This window comes from Lepidothrix coronata, unplaced genomic scaffold (genome assembly GCF_001604755.1).
Source record: "Lepidothrix coronata isolate B3197 unplaced genomic scaffold, Lepidothrix_coronata-1.0 Scaffold152, whole genome shotgun sequence".
In the NCBI taxonomy this organism is placed as follows: domain Eukaryota; kingdom Metazoa; phylum Chordata; class Aves; order Passeriformes; family Pipridae; genus Lepidothrix; species Lepidothrix coronata.
The window spans coordinates 117,250-132,331 of record NW_016690332.1 but is presented as its reverse complement, the minus strand read 5'-3'; the positions used below and the strand labels follow the sequence as shown (position 1 = coordinate 132,331).

Sequence of the window (15,082 nt, the reverse complement as noted above, 5' to 3'; positions counted from 1 at the left end):
GGGGGCTGGGAATCGAACCCGGGTCGCAGCGGTGAGAGTCCTGCACCCTAACCACTAGACCACCAGAGGCCCCCTACCAAAAACAATTAAAAAGTAGTATTTTACTACACCTAAAAGAGAAGACATGGTTTCATAAGGGACAGTCTGATGAAAACAATCACTTCTCCAATGTTATCTCCAGTACGTGGGCTGTTTCATGACTATGCTGTGGTTACATTTTAAAGCAGCAACACAAGCATCCCTCAGCTTCAGCACCATTTCTGAACAGAGCGATGGCATTTACCTAGCAGTGCTGTAACAAGTTTTGGAACTGAACTAGCATTTGCCACCTTCTTGAACACCTGCTACTTTGGCCACTAACTTAATCATGAAGAGTTTCCATAAAAAACTGTCACACCAATTTCCTCCTCGGAAATAAAAGGTGCAACTTATTCCCTTTTTGCAGCTGCGTCTGATTCCTCATCCATGGCCTTATTGCCTAAGGGAGCAGTTAGCCTAGTGCCAGAAATACTGTCTTAGCATTTCCCTTCCCAAAAGGTGTCATTGTAAAAGCCTTAAATTAGTAAGACAATTAAAATGAACTATTCCAGCCCTCTTGCCCTGCTAAACTTGTCGTGGCAACTGAATAGAGGTTGACTGTTTCTGCAACAACTAGGGAGTTCACCTGAACGCTTGCAGGTGAAGGTTTTGCCTAACTATGGTCAACAGCAGCCATCCCCACCTTGGGCACAGAAAAGTCTTCGATATGAAGAGGAGAAAGGAGGAGTTCTGCTGTTTACCACTCCGTTTCTCTGGACAGGACTCCTGTTCATCCAGACATGAAGTGGCTCACATCACACCACACAAAAACACATGGAGTAAAGTCCATCTCAGGAAAGAGAGTCACTTAGTTGAGGACAAAGATTGATTCTGGTCAACTCAGAAGAAACTTGAACAAATTTACCCATTAATTATCAGTTTCTCAAGTAGCTAAATGAATAAATGAAAACAGTTTCTCTCATTTTTTATTTCCTTCTTCCTTTCTTAAACTCTATGGGGGAAAAAGCAAAAGAGAGGAAAAAGCAGATTGATAGCTGTAATTCTGGTATCTTCACTACCCTTTATGCTAACACACCCAATCATATCATTGTGATATTCCTCCCATCTACTTGCACACTTGTATTAAAAAAAAAAAAGGAAAAGAGACTGCACTACACAAAAAGGAATAATCTTAAATCTAGGCGGATATTTTTAAAAATATACAAATAATCACAGCCAAATTCAGACTACCTCCAAATGTAATACAACAATAAAGCTTTTATTATATTATGTAGCTGGTAAAAGTACCATAAAGACAAGAAAACAAAAGGTATGTTTTGTTACCGGAAATAATCTGAGCCTACACTCTACTCTGCAGTTCTCAACTTCTGTGCATACCTAGCACACACTGCTTCATATGGGGAGAAAGACTGTCCTCAGAGGAAGGACAAAATTCCTAGGTAAAAAAGTGAAAATATATTCTCATTCTCTACACGGGAGATTTAGAACTGAAATGCAAAAGCTTTAGCTAGGGGTGGGCTTCCAAACTGAAACATAAATACATGAGAAGAAAACCCTTACTTTGGAAGCCACATCAGAAAGCAGTAGACAAATAAAACGTAGACTGATACACAGTAAATGGATTCCATAAATATGTTCACTACTTGTTGAAATATTATTTGGAAGAGATGTTGCTGCACTTAGCCTTATAGTTCCATTAAAGTGAATCAAATTAATAAGTATAATTTCTGCTTTTAGACTACACTATTTTTAAAAATGCTATTTTACAGCATATATCTTACTGCAATTTATTTTTCTCATGCTACTATTAAGTTCACTGTTCCAATTTAAAAATAAAAATAAAAAAAAAAATTCAATGTGTTTCCGATGTTAAACCAATTTTGCAATCTTCCCCACTTAGTGATTTGTAGACTTAATTTTACAATTGAATTTTTCTTTAATCAAATGTCACTGACTTTTCTGGGTGTTCACATGAGGGTACCTTTCTTGAAATCAGAAAGATACACAGGAGTTAAGTAGAACACAGTCAAGAAGAATTGAAAAGAAAGGTTTTCTCTAACAAAACCAAACTCTTCTGTCAATGTCTTTACAAGCTGAATAAAACATAAGCAGTGAAGTTACATAAACAACAAATTCCAAGTGCCATCTTTAGCATTATAAATATAAAAAAAAATATTCCAAAGATACAGAGATGAGAAAATAAGTGTAGCATCAGAATATAGCAAACACTGGATGGGGTTTGTTACTAGTAGACCTCTGTTTGTTATTAGCAGACCTAGGTTGCCAATAACATGCCAACTTCTCCTTCTTGCCCTACTGCTTAGATGGCTATGCTTCAGTATTTGATTTGAGTGAAAGGTGAGAAGCTAGTATAAATGTAAGGTTCCTCGGCTCCAAGACCAACAGAGTGTGAGAGAAAGCTCCCAACATCTTCCCGCACCATGAAGCGTGCAATGGCACTCCATTCTTTGCATGCTTCACACATTAGCCGGGTTCATTTAAATAACATCTGAATCCTACAAAAAAACTAAACAAACCAAAACAACAAATAAACAACAAAAGACAGTAAACAAACAAACACATCCACCCCCAACCCAACAAAAAACCTTAAAAAAAAAAAAAAAAGAAAGAAAGCTCAAATCTTTCCCATCTATTGGTAGTGCCCTGTGGGGCCTGACAAGGGGGAAGATGTATATTTGACATGTCATTAACCCATCCGATTTTCTTCACTAACCTCAGGTTCATAAAATAAAAGCAATAATCACAAGGAGTAGCTTCAATGCACTCTGAGGCCAATGAAGTGGCAGGCTGGAGACTTTCTTCCCTGCTCCTCAATCTCTAGGGACAAGCTAAGATCAACTTCTAGCAACCCTGCCTGCTGGGTTCATACTACTTAGGTCGCTAATACTGGTTCCCCCTCACTGTCCAAGCGTTCTTGGAACAAAGATTATATTTTCAATTACCTACGTAATACACAGTGGGTTTGTAAGGAGGTCTCAGCTTGAGGATTCCTGAAATCCTGGGTTTTCAGACAAACAGTTGGAGTTGCAAGGGATTTCAGAAACACTTGCATCGGTAATTCAGAGTCCTGTGGCCTTCTCATAACCTACAGATGCAACTTCAAATTACTGTCACTAGACCCAAAGAGTTTCAGCTGAGATGCCAGAGAAGGCAGCTCATGTCTAAAGAGGCTCTGGGAGAGAAAAGCTACCAACCGATCTTAGGGTAAAAATCCATATAATCACTGTTAACGATTAACAACCACAATCAGAATAACAAATCGTTCTTTAGATAAAACTGGCAAGCACAATTTTATTTATTGTTAAAACAACTTTCTGCCTTATTATATCCCCCTTTTCTTCTTTTTCTTTTTTTTCTTTTAAATCTGAAGCAGTCATACATTAAAAAACCACATACCGACAACTTACTTTTCAATATTAACAAGCAAACAGTGTTATTGATGCCAACCACTTTTTCCAAGAGCACTGACTAAAACAATTATGTATAAACATAAAGCACGCTCAGCCTGGTGAAGCAGAGCAGCAGCAAATAAAGACTACGGTTTATTCATTTGCTTCAAACCTAGAGCAACAGTACTCTGCAAAATTAGCAAGTCTGCAAGCCTGAACTCTTGTCAGCATTTCAACTGGGGAATCTCCTCTCTTCTTCAAAAGAGACATCCTTTCCTATAATTTTAAAAAAAAGTTTTGTGAGGGAGAACAAGTACCAACATTTGCTGCTTTTTTCAGCACAGATGCATTTTCAGATAGTTTATTTGTATACATAGTATGAAATATGTATTCCCTGATAAGCAGCAGAAAAATAGAGGTAGCTGTATATACCTTTCAACATTCAGACAGTTGCAACTTCACAGTTGTAGAGCATCTACAGCAACAAAATGGGTTTGAGTGCACAGTAAAGCAAGTCGAAGTGAAGCTACCACAAACAAAGTGCATCTACACCTCTGCACACCTTCACATACCATGTATTTCGCAGGACTAAACATTTTATTTGGAAATGCAATAAATTATATTATTTTAAGAAATGAAAGAAGTAACTGCATAAACAGAAATAAAATTATTTTTTTCTGCAATACATTACTGACAGTACCCACCAAGACAGTGCATATGTCAGCATCTCATTACTATGACTCAGCTGCTTGCAAACCTACTCAGTGCATTGCTGAAAAGTTGGTATTTTCTTGTGTCTTTGACATACTTGTTTTAAAATTCAGCCTTCATGAGCATTCGTTAAATTACCACCTAGAGTGATTTATTAAAAGGAACTAGCACCAAGAGCTGCTTAGCAAGACAAATTTTCCTAGACTGCTTTGGTAACCAGATTTTAATCGAACACTGTACCAGGAAGGGTAGGTATATAAATGCCAATCACAATCACAGAATATGCTGAGTTGGAAAGGACCCACAAGAATCATCAAGTCCAACCCTTAGCCCTCCACAGGACCATTCCCAACAGTCATACTATGTGCCTGAGAGAATCATCCAAATGCTTCTTGAACTCTGCCAGGCTTGGTACTGTGATCACTTCCCTGGGGAGACTGTTCCAGTGCCCAAACACCGTCTGGGTAAAGAACCTTTTTCTAATATTCTACCTAAACCTCCCCTGACACAACTTCAGGCCATTCCCTTGGGTCCTGTCACTGGTCACCACAGAGAAGAGATCAGTGCCTGCCCCTTCTCTTCCCTCTCACAAGGAAGTTGCAGACTACAATGCATTTGTTCACAACATGTGAAAACACGGCTATTTTGGAGCCTTAAATACCTTTACATTTGATTCACTGGTGCCGTGCCCGGTATGCAGCTGCAATTTAGCAAATGAGAATTTGGTATAAAAGCCAACAGCACCAAATCAGAACAGCAGAGATTTTGTACTTGCTTTGCAATGGTTCAAAACAACATGAGTTAGCAAAAAAAGACTTTTTGTTTATTCGGTGAAGTTTTACCTTATGTAACACCTAAAAGGATCTGAAAATGTTTTTATGAAATTGAATTAAAGAGAAAAAAAGTCAGACAAAACTTGTGTTCACAGGAATGACTGAGCTTCTCTTCACTTTGCACATGTTCTGATACTGGGATTTACTAGTAATTTCAAAAAGACACGGTGCTCCCCTCTTGCTCTATATCTGTGTGCTTATTCACTGCAGAAAAGCAGTCTTACAGTAGCAGTCGAGCTGGCTCAAAGATTTTTGGCAACACAAATAAAACTCAAGTTTTCCCACTCCAAGGGAAAGCCAGTACTGTGTTTCTTAGGGCAGGAAGAAAAACTGCTTGGGAGTACATTCCAGGGCCAGGCTCATGCTTTTGCTGCTGTTGGGAGGCATAAGACAACTGATGGGGCACCACTTTTCTTAAACCTCAGCAGGGGTTTCCACTCAACCCTTTCCACTGGCACAGCAATGGGAACAGTGGCAGTAGCTTCCAGCTACTCACTGTCCGGGTGATGCCACCTGTGCTGCATGAAGATAAGGCTGGAGGACATCAGCAGTGGCAAAGGAAAGGTCAGCACCAAGGGGCAGGAGTTCCTGAGGCACTGATTCTGATCCACCAAAACAGTGCCATGTAACCTCACTAATAATTTATTTTTTTTCTCCAGGAATTCACAGACCTTCCTCGTGCCTTCTTGACAAGCTCAAAGCAATGGAGGCAGAGAAGCCTATTACTCGCTGACAGAATAGGACCAGCTCACAGAAGAATCACAGCTCAAAATCAGTTCTGCACCACCTCAGGTATATTCCACTTCTCCAGATTTTCCTCATGCAGAATCTCAGAAAACAGGAGAGTTTTATTTAGTCACCTGAACTTCTTCACTCTTATACGTTCAGGCTCATGTTAGTGAGAAAAATTTTAACAGTTTATTAAGTTGTGTTCCTACAACTGCAGTACCAAGAGAACATTGAACAGAGAATGAATATTGCCCATCACAATACTTATCAATGCTTTCTAATCCCAAAGAGAACTAGCTGTAGGTACATGGACAAAATATAATCAAGTATCTCCTCTACGCTTCCTGATATTTAAAAAGGAAAAATTATAAAAAGTCATTAAAATATAAGGCATTCGATATTTCTCCACGTTCACCACCTAATGTATGCTAAAATTGCACTTGCTATCTGGAGACCTATACTGACATTCACAGAACATTTAATCCAGTCAGTATTCCTCTCCAGACTGTGTTCCTAAGCTCTTGGAATCACTGCCTGCTTTGTTTGTGAAGCAGACTTGCTGGGTTCATTCATCTTCCATTATGCCAATTTTTTTGTTTTCCCAGAACAAAATTGGAATTATATAAAAATATAACAGCCCACATAATCCATCTTGTATTTTTCAGTTGTTTTTCAAAGAGGAAGGGATTTAGAGATGTGGTTTAAAACATTTTGTTTGAACAGGACCATCCACAAATACAATCCTGAGGTACTCTGCAATTCAGTTACCACTGAAATTAAAATCACAGTTTTCTATTCAGTATGGAAAACATTCATCTTTCTGAATACAGAAAGCCTGCTGATTCCACAGAACACATACATTAAATCATTCAGATCACCACTCATGCTGCTGTCTACCCATTTGTTACATCTTGGATGAGCTGCAGTGGAAAGAACAACTGGAAGGAGACAGTTACTAAGAAAAAAGAACTAGGACTGAGCAAAGTAGAAAGAGGACAGGAACCAGGCTGAATGTATGAAATCAGGGCTTTCTTTGCTTGAGGGATAACAAAAAACTTCTTCACTTAGTCACACGTAGTACTGATCCTACCTAGAATGCCTCCCTTTGATGGGCAGCTCACCAACTCATATTCACTCACATGAGTCAAAGGCTGAAGAACTACAGGTTGGCCTCAGCAGATAAAACCACATTCTGAAAACTGCATTTTGGATTGAAAACATGCTCCTATTTACAAGAAAAACATTAAGTTTCTTATGAAAGCAAGTCTGTTTCTAACACACAAAGTTAACCAATTTCTGAAGCATTACAGTCAGGCCAATGTTCCACAAGAGGACGTAGTGATTTTTAGGAAAGTTCCTGCAGATCATAGCTCCAAGGACAGAGGAAGACCAGTAGAACCACTTACCTCTGTAATTCACTAAGCGCTCTACTTGTGGATGGGCTGGGGTTTAGCCTCAGGAAGTTCTGTTTTAAATTGAGATGAGTGAGGTCTTGGCTATAAAACAGGTTGGCAGGCAGGTGCTCCAGGCTGCAGCATGAAAGATCCACTGAGCTTATGCGTTGTGATGCAACCTGGAAGTCAATTACAACACCAATATGTTAATACTGTAATAAAACTAGAAGATTTCCCTCATCCCTACCAGTACAAGATAAACTGTTTTTAAACACAGCAGAAGTCAGTGTCAGCATACATAGCTGATCTAACACAGTGCACATAATTGCTGCAAGTTATGCCATGATCACTTGCTCGGCCTCAGTGCAATAAACCACTGATCCACAGATGGCTAGCAGGAGAAGAAGCACAAAGCCTTGTCAAACTGTAATAAGTGAAATGGATTAATTTTCATCAATGAAGTCATGCGATACTTTACAACCAGAAAAAAAATACGATATTTGACATAAACTTTATTTTAGTCCTTTGCTTGGCAGTCATCACCCTGTCTTGGTTTCAAGGGTCGAGAGCGGATGGCTGAAGAAAAGAGTTATCCCCTTTACATCTTACTGGAGAAAAAAACCATCACAACGGCAGCATCAAAGCACAGAGCACTCTTCTCAGTAAATTAGAAGACTCGTTTAGGAGTGATATAAATGTGACACAAACAAAACTGAGATTTGGAGGTTTAACATTATTTTCTAGAAAGGGGGAGGTAAAACAAACACCATCTCTAGAGGCTAAAAAAATCACACCACCTAGCACTATGTAGAGTAGAGCATCATTCCAAAAAGACCTATAGGCAACTACCTCAAGTAACAACAACTCTGCCCCTTATCAAATCTCTAGGATACATGAGTGAACTACATCCTGCTGCTTTACTAATTTACTAGACTTTAAAAAAAAAAAAATTGCCAAAGAAAAACCAAAACCAAACCCAAGACTGCAATTCAGAATTCTTATATTTTTCTGTCCAATATTATTAAAAATATCTTTTCATAAAGTAGTGTTGTGGAGCTAGCTATATGACAAAGCCCACCACACAGTAACACAAGGAGGATGTGGAGATGGTATGGGAATAGTGGGGAAGGAGGAGTCAAATGCTAGGAGAGGCATTTTTGGAGCAGGCATGGCTTAACTCGAAGAAGGAGAAGCAAACCACCACTAGTTTAGACTTCCAGGACTGCACAAGCAGTGCTCAAATGGTTACATGTTCTGTCAGCTGCTCACTCCAAAAGAAGCTATTGTTTCATTTTGTCATTGGCACTTTTACTGGTCTCTCATGCTGGGATTCTGGATGTACAAGCACTACTTCTAAGGGGCAAAAATAGGAAAACCACGCCAAAACTCATAATCAATGCCTAGCGACATAAGAGCTTCTCAACTCTGATGAAGGAGACACCACTCAACCTTCTGGGCAGAGACACAACCCTTGCCACAGAATACCCTGAAACTAGAGGCATTGAGTTTTACAGACGTTAAGTGAAGAAGCTTGCCACTGAAAGGCAGGCCACAGAATATTTTTTTCTTGCCCAATGCAAGGTACACAGGCCTCAGGATAAGTGGTTGCTATTATAAACACATAGCAATAAGCTTCCAGAGGAACAGACGGTGCAGCGTTTTTCTCCAATGCGACTGTTAGTAATCCAGTCCTCCCACATCTATTAAAATGCTTGAATTTTTGTTACTCAATTAGTTCAGTCCTTTTGTTACTGTAGCTACTATTTTTCTTCCCCTTGTAGTATGAGACAAAAATTATTCATAGGCTATACTGAGAAGTAATTTCTAAACGCTAGGTATTCAGTCTGCTGTTCACAGTGCCAGAATCTGCCCAGTATGGTACAGTTCTCATCACACTGAAAACAAAAGAGATGAAAAAGTGCTGACACCCATTAAATTAAAAAGGAGAATGTTTAGTTTCAGGTGTAATGCTTATATACACTGTTGCTCCAACTACTTTTTTGGAATAAGTGGTCTGAACAGCAATAAGCAACCCAGCAGTGCTTAACAAGGCATGTTACTCTAAAAATATCTGAAGTTCCAGAACTGGTAACTCTGAGTGTTGAATCATGACAACACAACCAAACAAAATCAAATATCCAAATTATACTGTTGCCTTAAAAAAGGAGGCAAATAATTTCTCAAAATCATCAAGCCCTGTGAAATGAATCTAGTTCAAGGTAGTTTTGTTTTTTACAGGTTGTATGTTCTGGTTATTTTTTGGTTACCTTTTTTTTAAGGAACGCTCTAATGCAAAGAATTTAATTAATATTTTCATGTAATTGACAAATACTGAATGATGCCTCTACCAGAGAGATAATTGTAAAAGGTAAAAACACATTTTAAAAGGTGTTAGTTCTGGAATCAACTGTAATTTTATCAAAGTCTTCTTGTTACCAAACAGTACTCTAAGAACCAACTTGTGAATTGTTACAAGATAGGCTCATATAAACACACAGTTATTCTCACAGGCAGGGATAGACTTTGCTCTTCTTATTGCTCAATACTGCTCTATAACAAATTCCTGTAGAATAGAACAAGATGAAAAACAAAGAAGAGCGACAAAGGAGAACATCATCTTAATAATACTTTCTTTCATTCACCTATCAGAAACTTTCACTAGTTGAAGTTGAATATTGAAATTCTGAAACTACATTGTTTTTAAACAACAAAGGGATATTTCAATCTTGCAATTGTCTTCAATTGACTTACGTGCACCAAAACTGTGCATGTGTTTGCTATTGTTTATTAAGAGCAAAGACTTTTTTCTAAAAGGTGATAGAGTTTTTTAATAAAGTACTGGGTTTCCCTGACTCACTGGGAAATCACCGTAAAGATAAGCTGATAAAGGGCAAGAAAATCTGAGTAGAATATCCCTCACATTCAAAGAATAAAAAGCATCTGGAGAAACGGACATTATTTGCAGAAAGTAGGGTTTCCACTGAAAGAAAGAAAGAAAGAAACAAACAAACCCAAGACATTCTGCTGTAAATAAATACCTCAACAAGTTATCTGGGCTGGGTTCAACAGACCTATGCTTCAACAGAAACAGTGAAGAGAGTTAGTATGGTAGCACTGCTAGAGTAAAAGGCTTTCCAGATACACATGGAGCCCGCATTAAGCACTTGTTATGGTTTGCTTGGTGTTTTCTTCTGGAAAACTTTTAAGTATAGCTGTTTGATATGCTTTACATACGTATAAATTATAAAACCACAAGTAGCACAAGTTCACAACTCACCAGGCAGAAGAAACCATTGCCCAAACTAAACCCTTCTTATCATATCCTAAACTGCATACATCCTTAACACTTATTTCACATGAAACCACTGTTGCACTTCTAGTATAACAACATTGAGGAAAAGGCTGGGGCAATGCCCTTCTTGAAAATGGTGTAGGACAATCTCTCAGTTACAGTAGCTACAGCATGAGCTGTAGAATCAATGCCCATCTTTGCCGGAGAAGCAAGACAGACAATGGTTTGACAACAGTGTAGCTCGAACAGAAAGCAAGATCTTGTACTTTTTAAAGCCTACTTCTCAGTTAAGATGTTTATTCATCAAAAAATATAAAAGAACAACATGAAATACACTGCTTCTCCATTTGCTGGATACGATTTTTAAGCACTTTACAGTCAATCACTGTGTTGCAATGTCCTCCATTGGAATCCCAGAGGAACAGTAACGGGATAAGGCCACATTCAACTTTGCACATCAAACCACAAATTCCAACGGTAAGGGTTTTTTTTGTCCCAGTTCCTGTTGCAACCTCTGTTATGCACCCTGGTCCTACCATGTTATAAGTTATTTTTTTCAGTCTCCATATGAGTACGTCAAACTGAAATGAAGTTTTGAAGAAGTGGTATGCAACTATAGCACATGTACTACAAAGAGCCCTGGATCTATCCATTGCAAACACCAAAAAGCTGTCATCGTGCTTTTAATTTTCCCCCAGCAGCAATGAAATACAGCTTTGTTCTGTGAATATCACAACAAATAATGCTGCCGAAGAGCGCTCTCCCTCCTTTGGGCAGTATGCCTTCTGCTCCTCCCCATCTAAGAGTTGCACACGTGCCAAAGAACTAGGAGTCTCCCAAATATGAAAACTCACTTTTAAACATCTGTTACTTGTGTCACAGTAGTATTTACAAGTATAAACAACAATTCAAGAAAGCTAGAAGTACTTTAAATAAAAAAGGTTCATCAAGGTGTTTTGATTTTAATTTTTTTAGTTATTATATTTAAAAAGGAAACAATATTTCAAGACTTGTGAAAGTATGGTATGAGTTCACAGTAAATCTTTAGCAGCTGGCAACAAAAATACAGAAAAATACTTGCGCCAACCAATATTCTTGCTGCTTCTTGCTACACAGGGCTAAAACACCACTTTGCTTTGTCCATCAGTATAATGACACCTCTGTCACCAAGCTATGCAACAAGACTGATTATCGTCTTTGTTTCAAAGCCTTGGCTATACTACAAAAATGATCTGTTGCTGACAATGGATGTCAGCAATGGGTACAGCTGAACCCAGCTGTACGGACAAACACAAGCCTTGTTTACACAAGGACATCTTTTGGTGTGACCTGTGGTGTGAATTTAAACCAATGTAATTATGTCTTTTTCCTGTTTACAGTGAACCCATTCTGTATAGCTCTATTCAGATAAGAAATTACTGCTTAGGACTTCAACAGAAGACAAAATAACTAAACAGCCCACACTGTACAGGCAGCCAAATTCCCAGTCTGTTTGAACTGAGTTGACAATGTTAAATTATACCTGCTGTAGACATGCTAATGCAAAGGCAGTGTAATCTTTCTCCTTTAGGATTTGTTTCTAAACAGTTTGATAATTAGCACATCCCACCAATGCCTGCATAAGGCTTAACTAAACAGTGATACACTGGCTTGAAATATCTAAACTAATTTAGAGCAAACAGGTTCTCCTCACCTCAGAACTAGCCTTCAAATCCTAATCCTCCTTTCTATTCAAACATCAAAGCCCCACTCAGCAGAGAGGCCTCCCTCTGCTGAGCTGAATTCCACAGCCAGGAAACACACTGGTGCCCTTAGCCACAGCCAAAAGCTGAGGAACTGCTCAGACTGGTAAACAAGCTAATGCCAAAAACAAAGGAGGCTGGGGGAAAAGGAATAAAAATGTTTGCTTTTTCTTTAAAGTCACATCTTTCCATTTTAAATCACAACTTTTGAAACTGGTGCGACCCAAGGGTGAAAAGGTACAGTACTGGCTTTTCTGGCCTCTTCTTCTTGTTTTCTTTTAGAAGTTAAATTAGATGCATGATAACTCAAGCTAAGGGCTCACATAGACAATATAAAACCCAGCAGAGGCTTGAAAGCACATCACCCAGATTCCCAAATCCAACAGGCAATGCCATAGGTAAGAGTAGTAATTGCCTACTAAGACAGAGGGCAGGAGCACATGCCAGCATGGCAGCAGCATTCACAGGGCACACACCTCTCACCCCATCTCTCCTCTGCAGCTGATGCACCCAAAAGCCTCTGGTACAAACACCTCATGACAGCAAGACTCAGGGGCTCAAATATTATTTAAGTTGTCCCTGTTCTGCTCTCCGTATCTCTGAACAAAGTTTTACATAGCATGCCGAAATAGCTCACTTCTACCTTTAGCCCTTGTGCAAACCTCTAAAAACGTAACTGAAAATAGTATTAACAAACTAATATGGAGAGGGGGAAATGCAGAAGGGATTAACCAGAAGTTGCGCTCCTTTACCTTTAGTGATAGAAGTCCAGAAAAAATTTCATTGACATGAAATTCAGTGTCCCAAGATTTTTCACACACAGAGAAAAGGAAGTCAAGTTCCACGTGGAAACCAGAGGTTTGTTTATGTTTGAATACTTGTAATCACCGCCAAAAGGAAGTTGTGGGTTTATTTTTAGGGATCTATTTTTAGAGAAAGTATTATCTCAATATTGTCATTTGATGGTATTAGAGGAAAAAATGGTTTCCTTGTACTAAACTTAGAGTCACCATGTTTCCTGTAAGTAAAAAAAGCCCCTCACTCCCAGAAAAATTAGAAATCCTTTCAGGGTTCTCTTTTCTTCATTAGATGTTGAATCAACTTTTGCAATAGGCTAATGGTGCTGCTTAGTCTTGCAAGTGTAAAAAACCCTGAATAGTTATCCTCAAAGAAAACAAGCCTTGGTTAAAGGCTATTTTCAAAAGATGCCACTGTTGTTGCTGGTATACTAAACTCATTTTTAGGTCATACTAGACTAGAGACTCATTTTCAAGCCTCCAAGCACAAGTGGCACAAGAAACAAACCAACTACTGCATGATCACCTTCTCAAAAGCCAGCACGTCCCTGACCTCCAAACTGTCCCCAACACACACAAGCACGGCAGCCCAGAATCACAATTGCACATTCAAACACATGGACTAAGATTATAAAGCTAAAAGAAAACATCAGAAACTCCTAACTGCACCACAAATAGTCTGTTTGTTGCACAAGGCTGTTCTCTATAGAATGACCAAAGTCGATAACCAACAGCCAAAGGTAAAAATAAAAATACTAATCTAGAAATTCAGATTGTGTGGAAACTAGGGTAAAGTTCTCCATAGTGTTCCTCCACAAGAAGGTTATCCTTTGCTTACAAGGCTAAACAGATACCTGAAGAGGAGACAGTGCATCCAGTGACTCAAAACTATGAACTGGCAGCACTGTAACAAGCAGCAACCCAAATAATTTAAAATAAACTACTTTACCCTTGCATATCATTTTTCGCTACGCTCATCATTGGTGCTGCTCTGTGGTCAAGGCTTTGGAAAAAAGGTATTCTGAACTGGTTTTGACAAACATTAGAAATGCCTGTCCTTAATGCCTTTAGAGACAACTGAGGTTTGGTAATACAAATCACTGCAACAATGAACTCTGTAAAGACCTTACAGCTCATTATAGTATTTAGAAACACATATGAAACAGGTCAATCACCTAGGAGACATGCCAAGGCAAATACAATGTAGGGCCAATTTAACCATGACACTAGTGGCTTCAAACCTTCTTAATAGACTGGAGGCTGTATTTTGTATTAAAAAGCTCTGCAAATCTGTGTTCCACAATGAAGCTGGTGTGGAACTTTCTCACACAGCTTTTCCTTGTTAACCATGGCTGATACGGGAAAGTCAGACGTTAATATCTGATAGTATCTGAAATAAAGATGAAGTTATATGCAGAAGTGCATATGACTTATTACCCATCATTTTAGTTAATGAGAGAATCTTCTGTGCTAAAGGAAAAAGCAGTCTCGTGGTTGATTATCTTTCCCTGTCTCAAAGGCAGATGAAGCACAGCTGAAAAGCAGGTACATCTTTAGCAGTAATGCTCAGTTGTTGCTCACTGCATTTCCTCAGCACCATTCCAGTAAAACAAATGCACAAGCTAATCATCTTAGTCTCCCATTTTGGAAATGTATTTGCAGAACTGCAATCAAGTTCAAGAATTGATTTCTAATTTCTATAGAATTTATTTATATAAGTGTGGTCTGTAACACCAAGAGTGTGGTCAGGACTCAAACATTTCCTCCTCACCAGAAATAAAAATCCCGTTACTAGAATCACAGATCAGCTTTGTCCTCTTTATAGAGTTCATACTCACCTTTCATAACAGTTTCTGAACACAATTGTCAAACTTGTACCAAAAAAAACAACCAGAAGACTGAGGCAGATGGTCAGAACCAGATAACTTTGGAGGAAAAAAAAAAAGCTAGAAACTGCACTGCTGCTTTAGGTAGATCTGTATATAAGTTGAGGAAAGATAGATTACAGCTGTGGAGGCTCTTGTATAACTTACTTGTATAGTATAAACTAAATTCAAATATATTCTTATTTTCTGCTAGTTTCACAGTGCAAATAAATGTATGAAAAGAACATTCTGCACTGACACAAAAGGAGT

At 38.6% G+C, this 15,082-nt stretch overlaps 1 protein-coding gene across 2 annotated transcripts in view; it reads right to left on the bottom strand.

Annotated features, from left to right (window-relative positions):
- The window catches only part of PHLPP1 (PH domain and leucine rich repeat protein phosphatase 1), a 132,887-nt gene that overhangs the window by 39,352 nt on the left and 78,453 nt on the right, over positions 1-15,082 (bottom strand). For both annotated transcript variants that reach the window (XM_017828774.1, XM_017828773.1), the window contains exon 4: positions 7,129-7,295. In XM_017828774.1, coding sequence (XP_017684263.1) covers positions 7,129-7,295 — 167 coding nt within the window. The remainder of the gene's footprint in view (positions 1-7,128; positions 7,296-15,082) is intronic.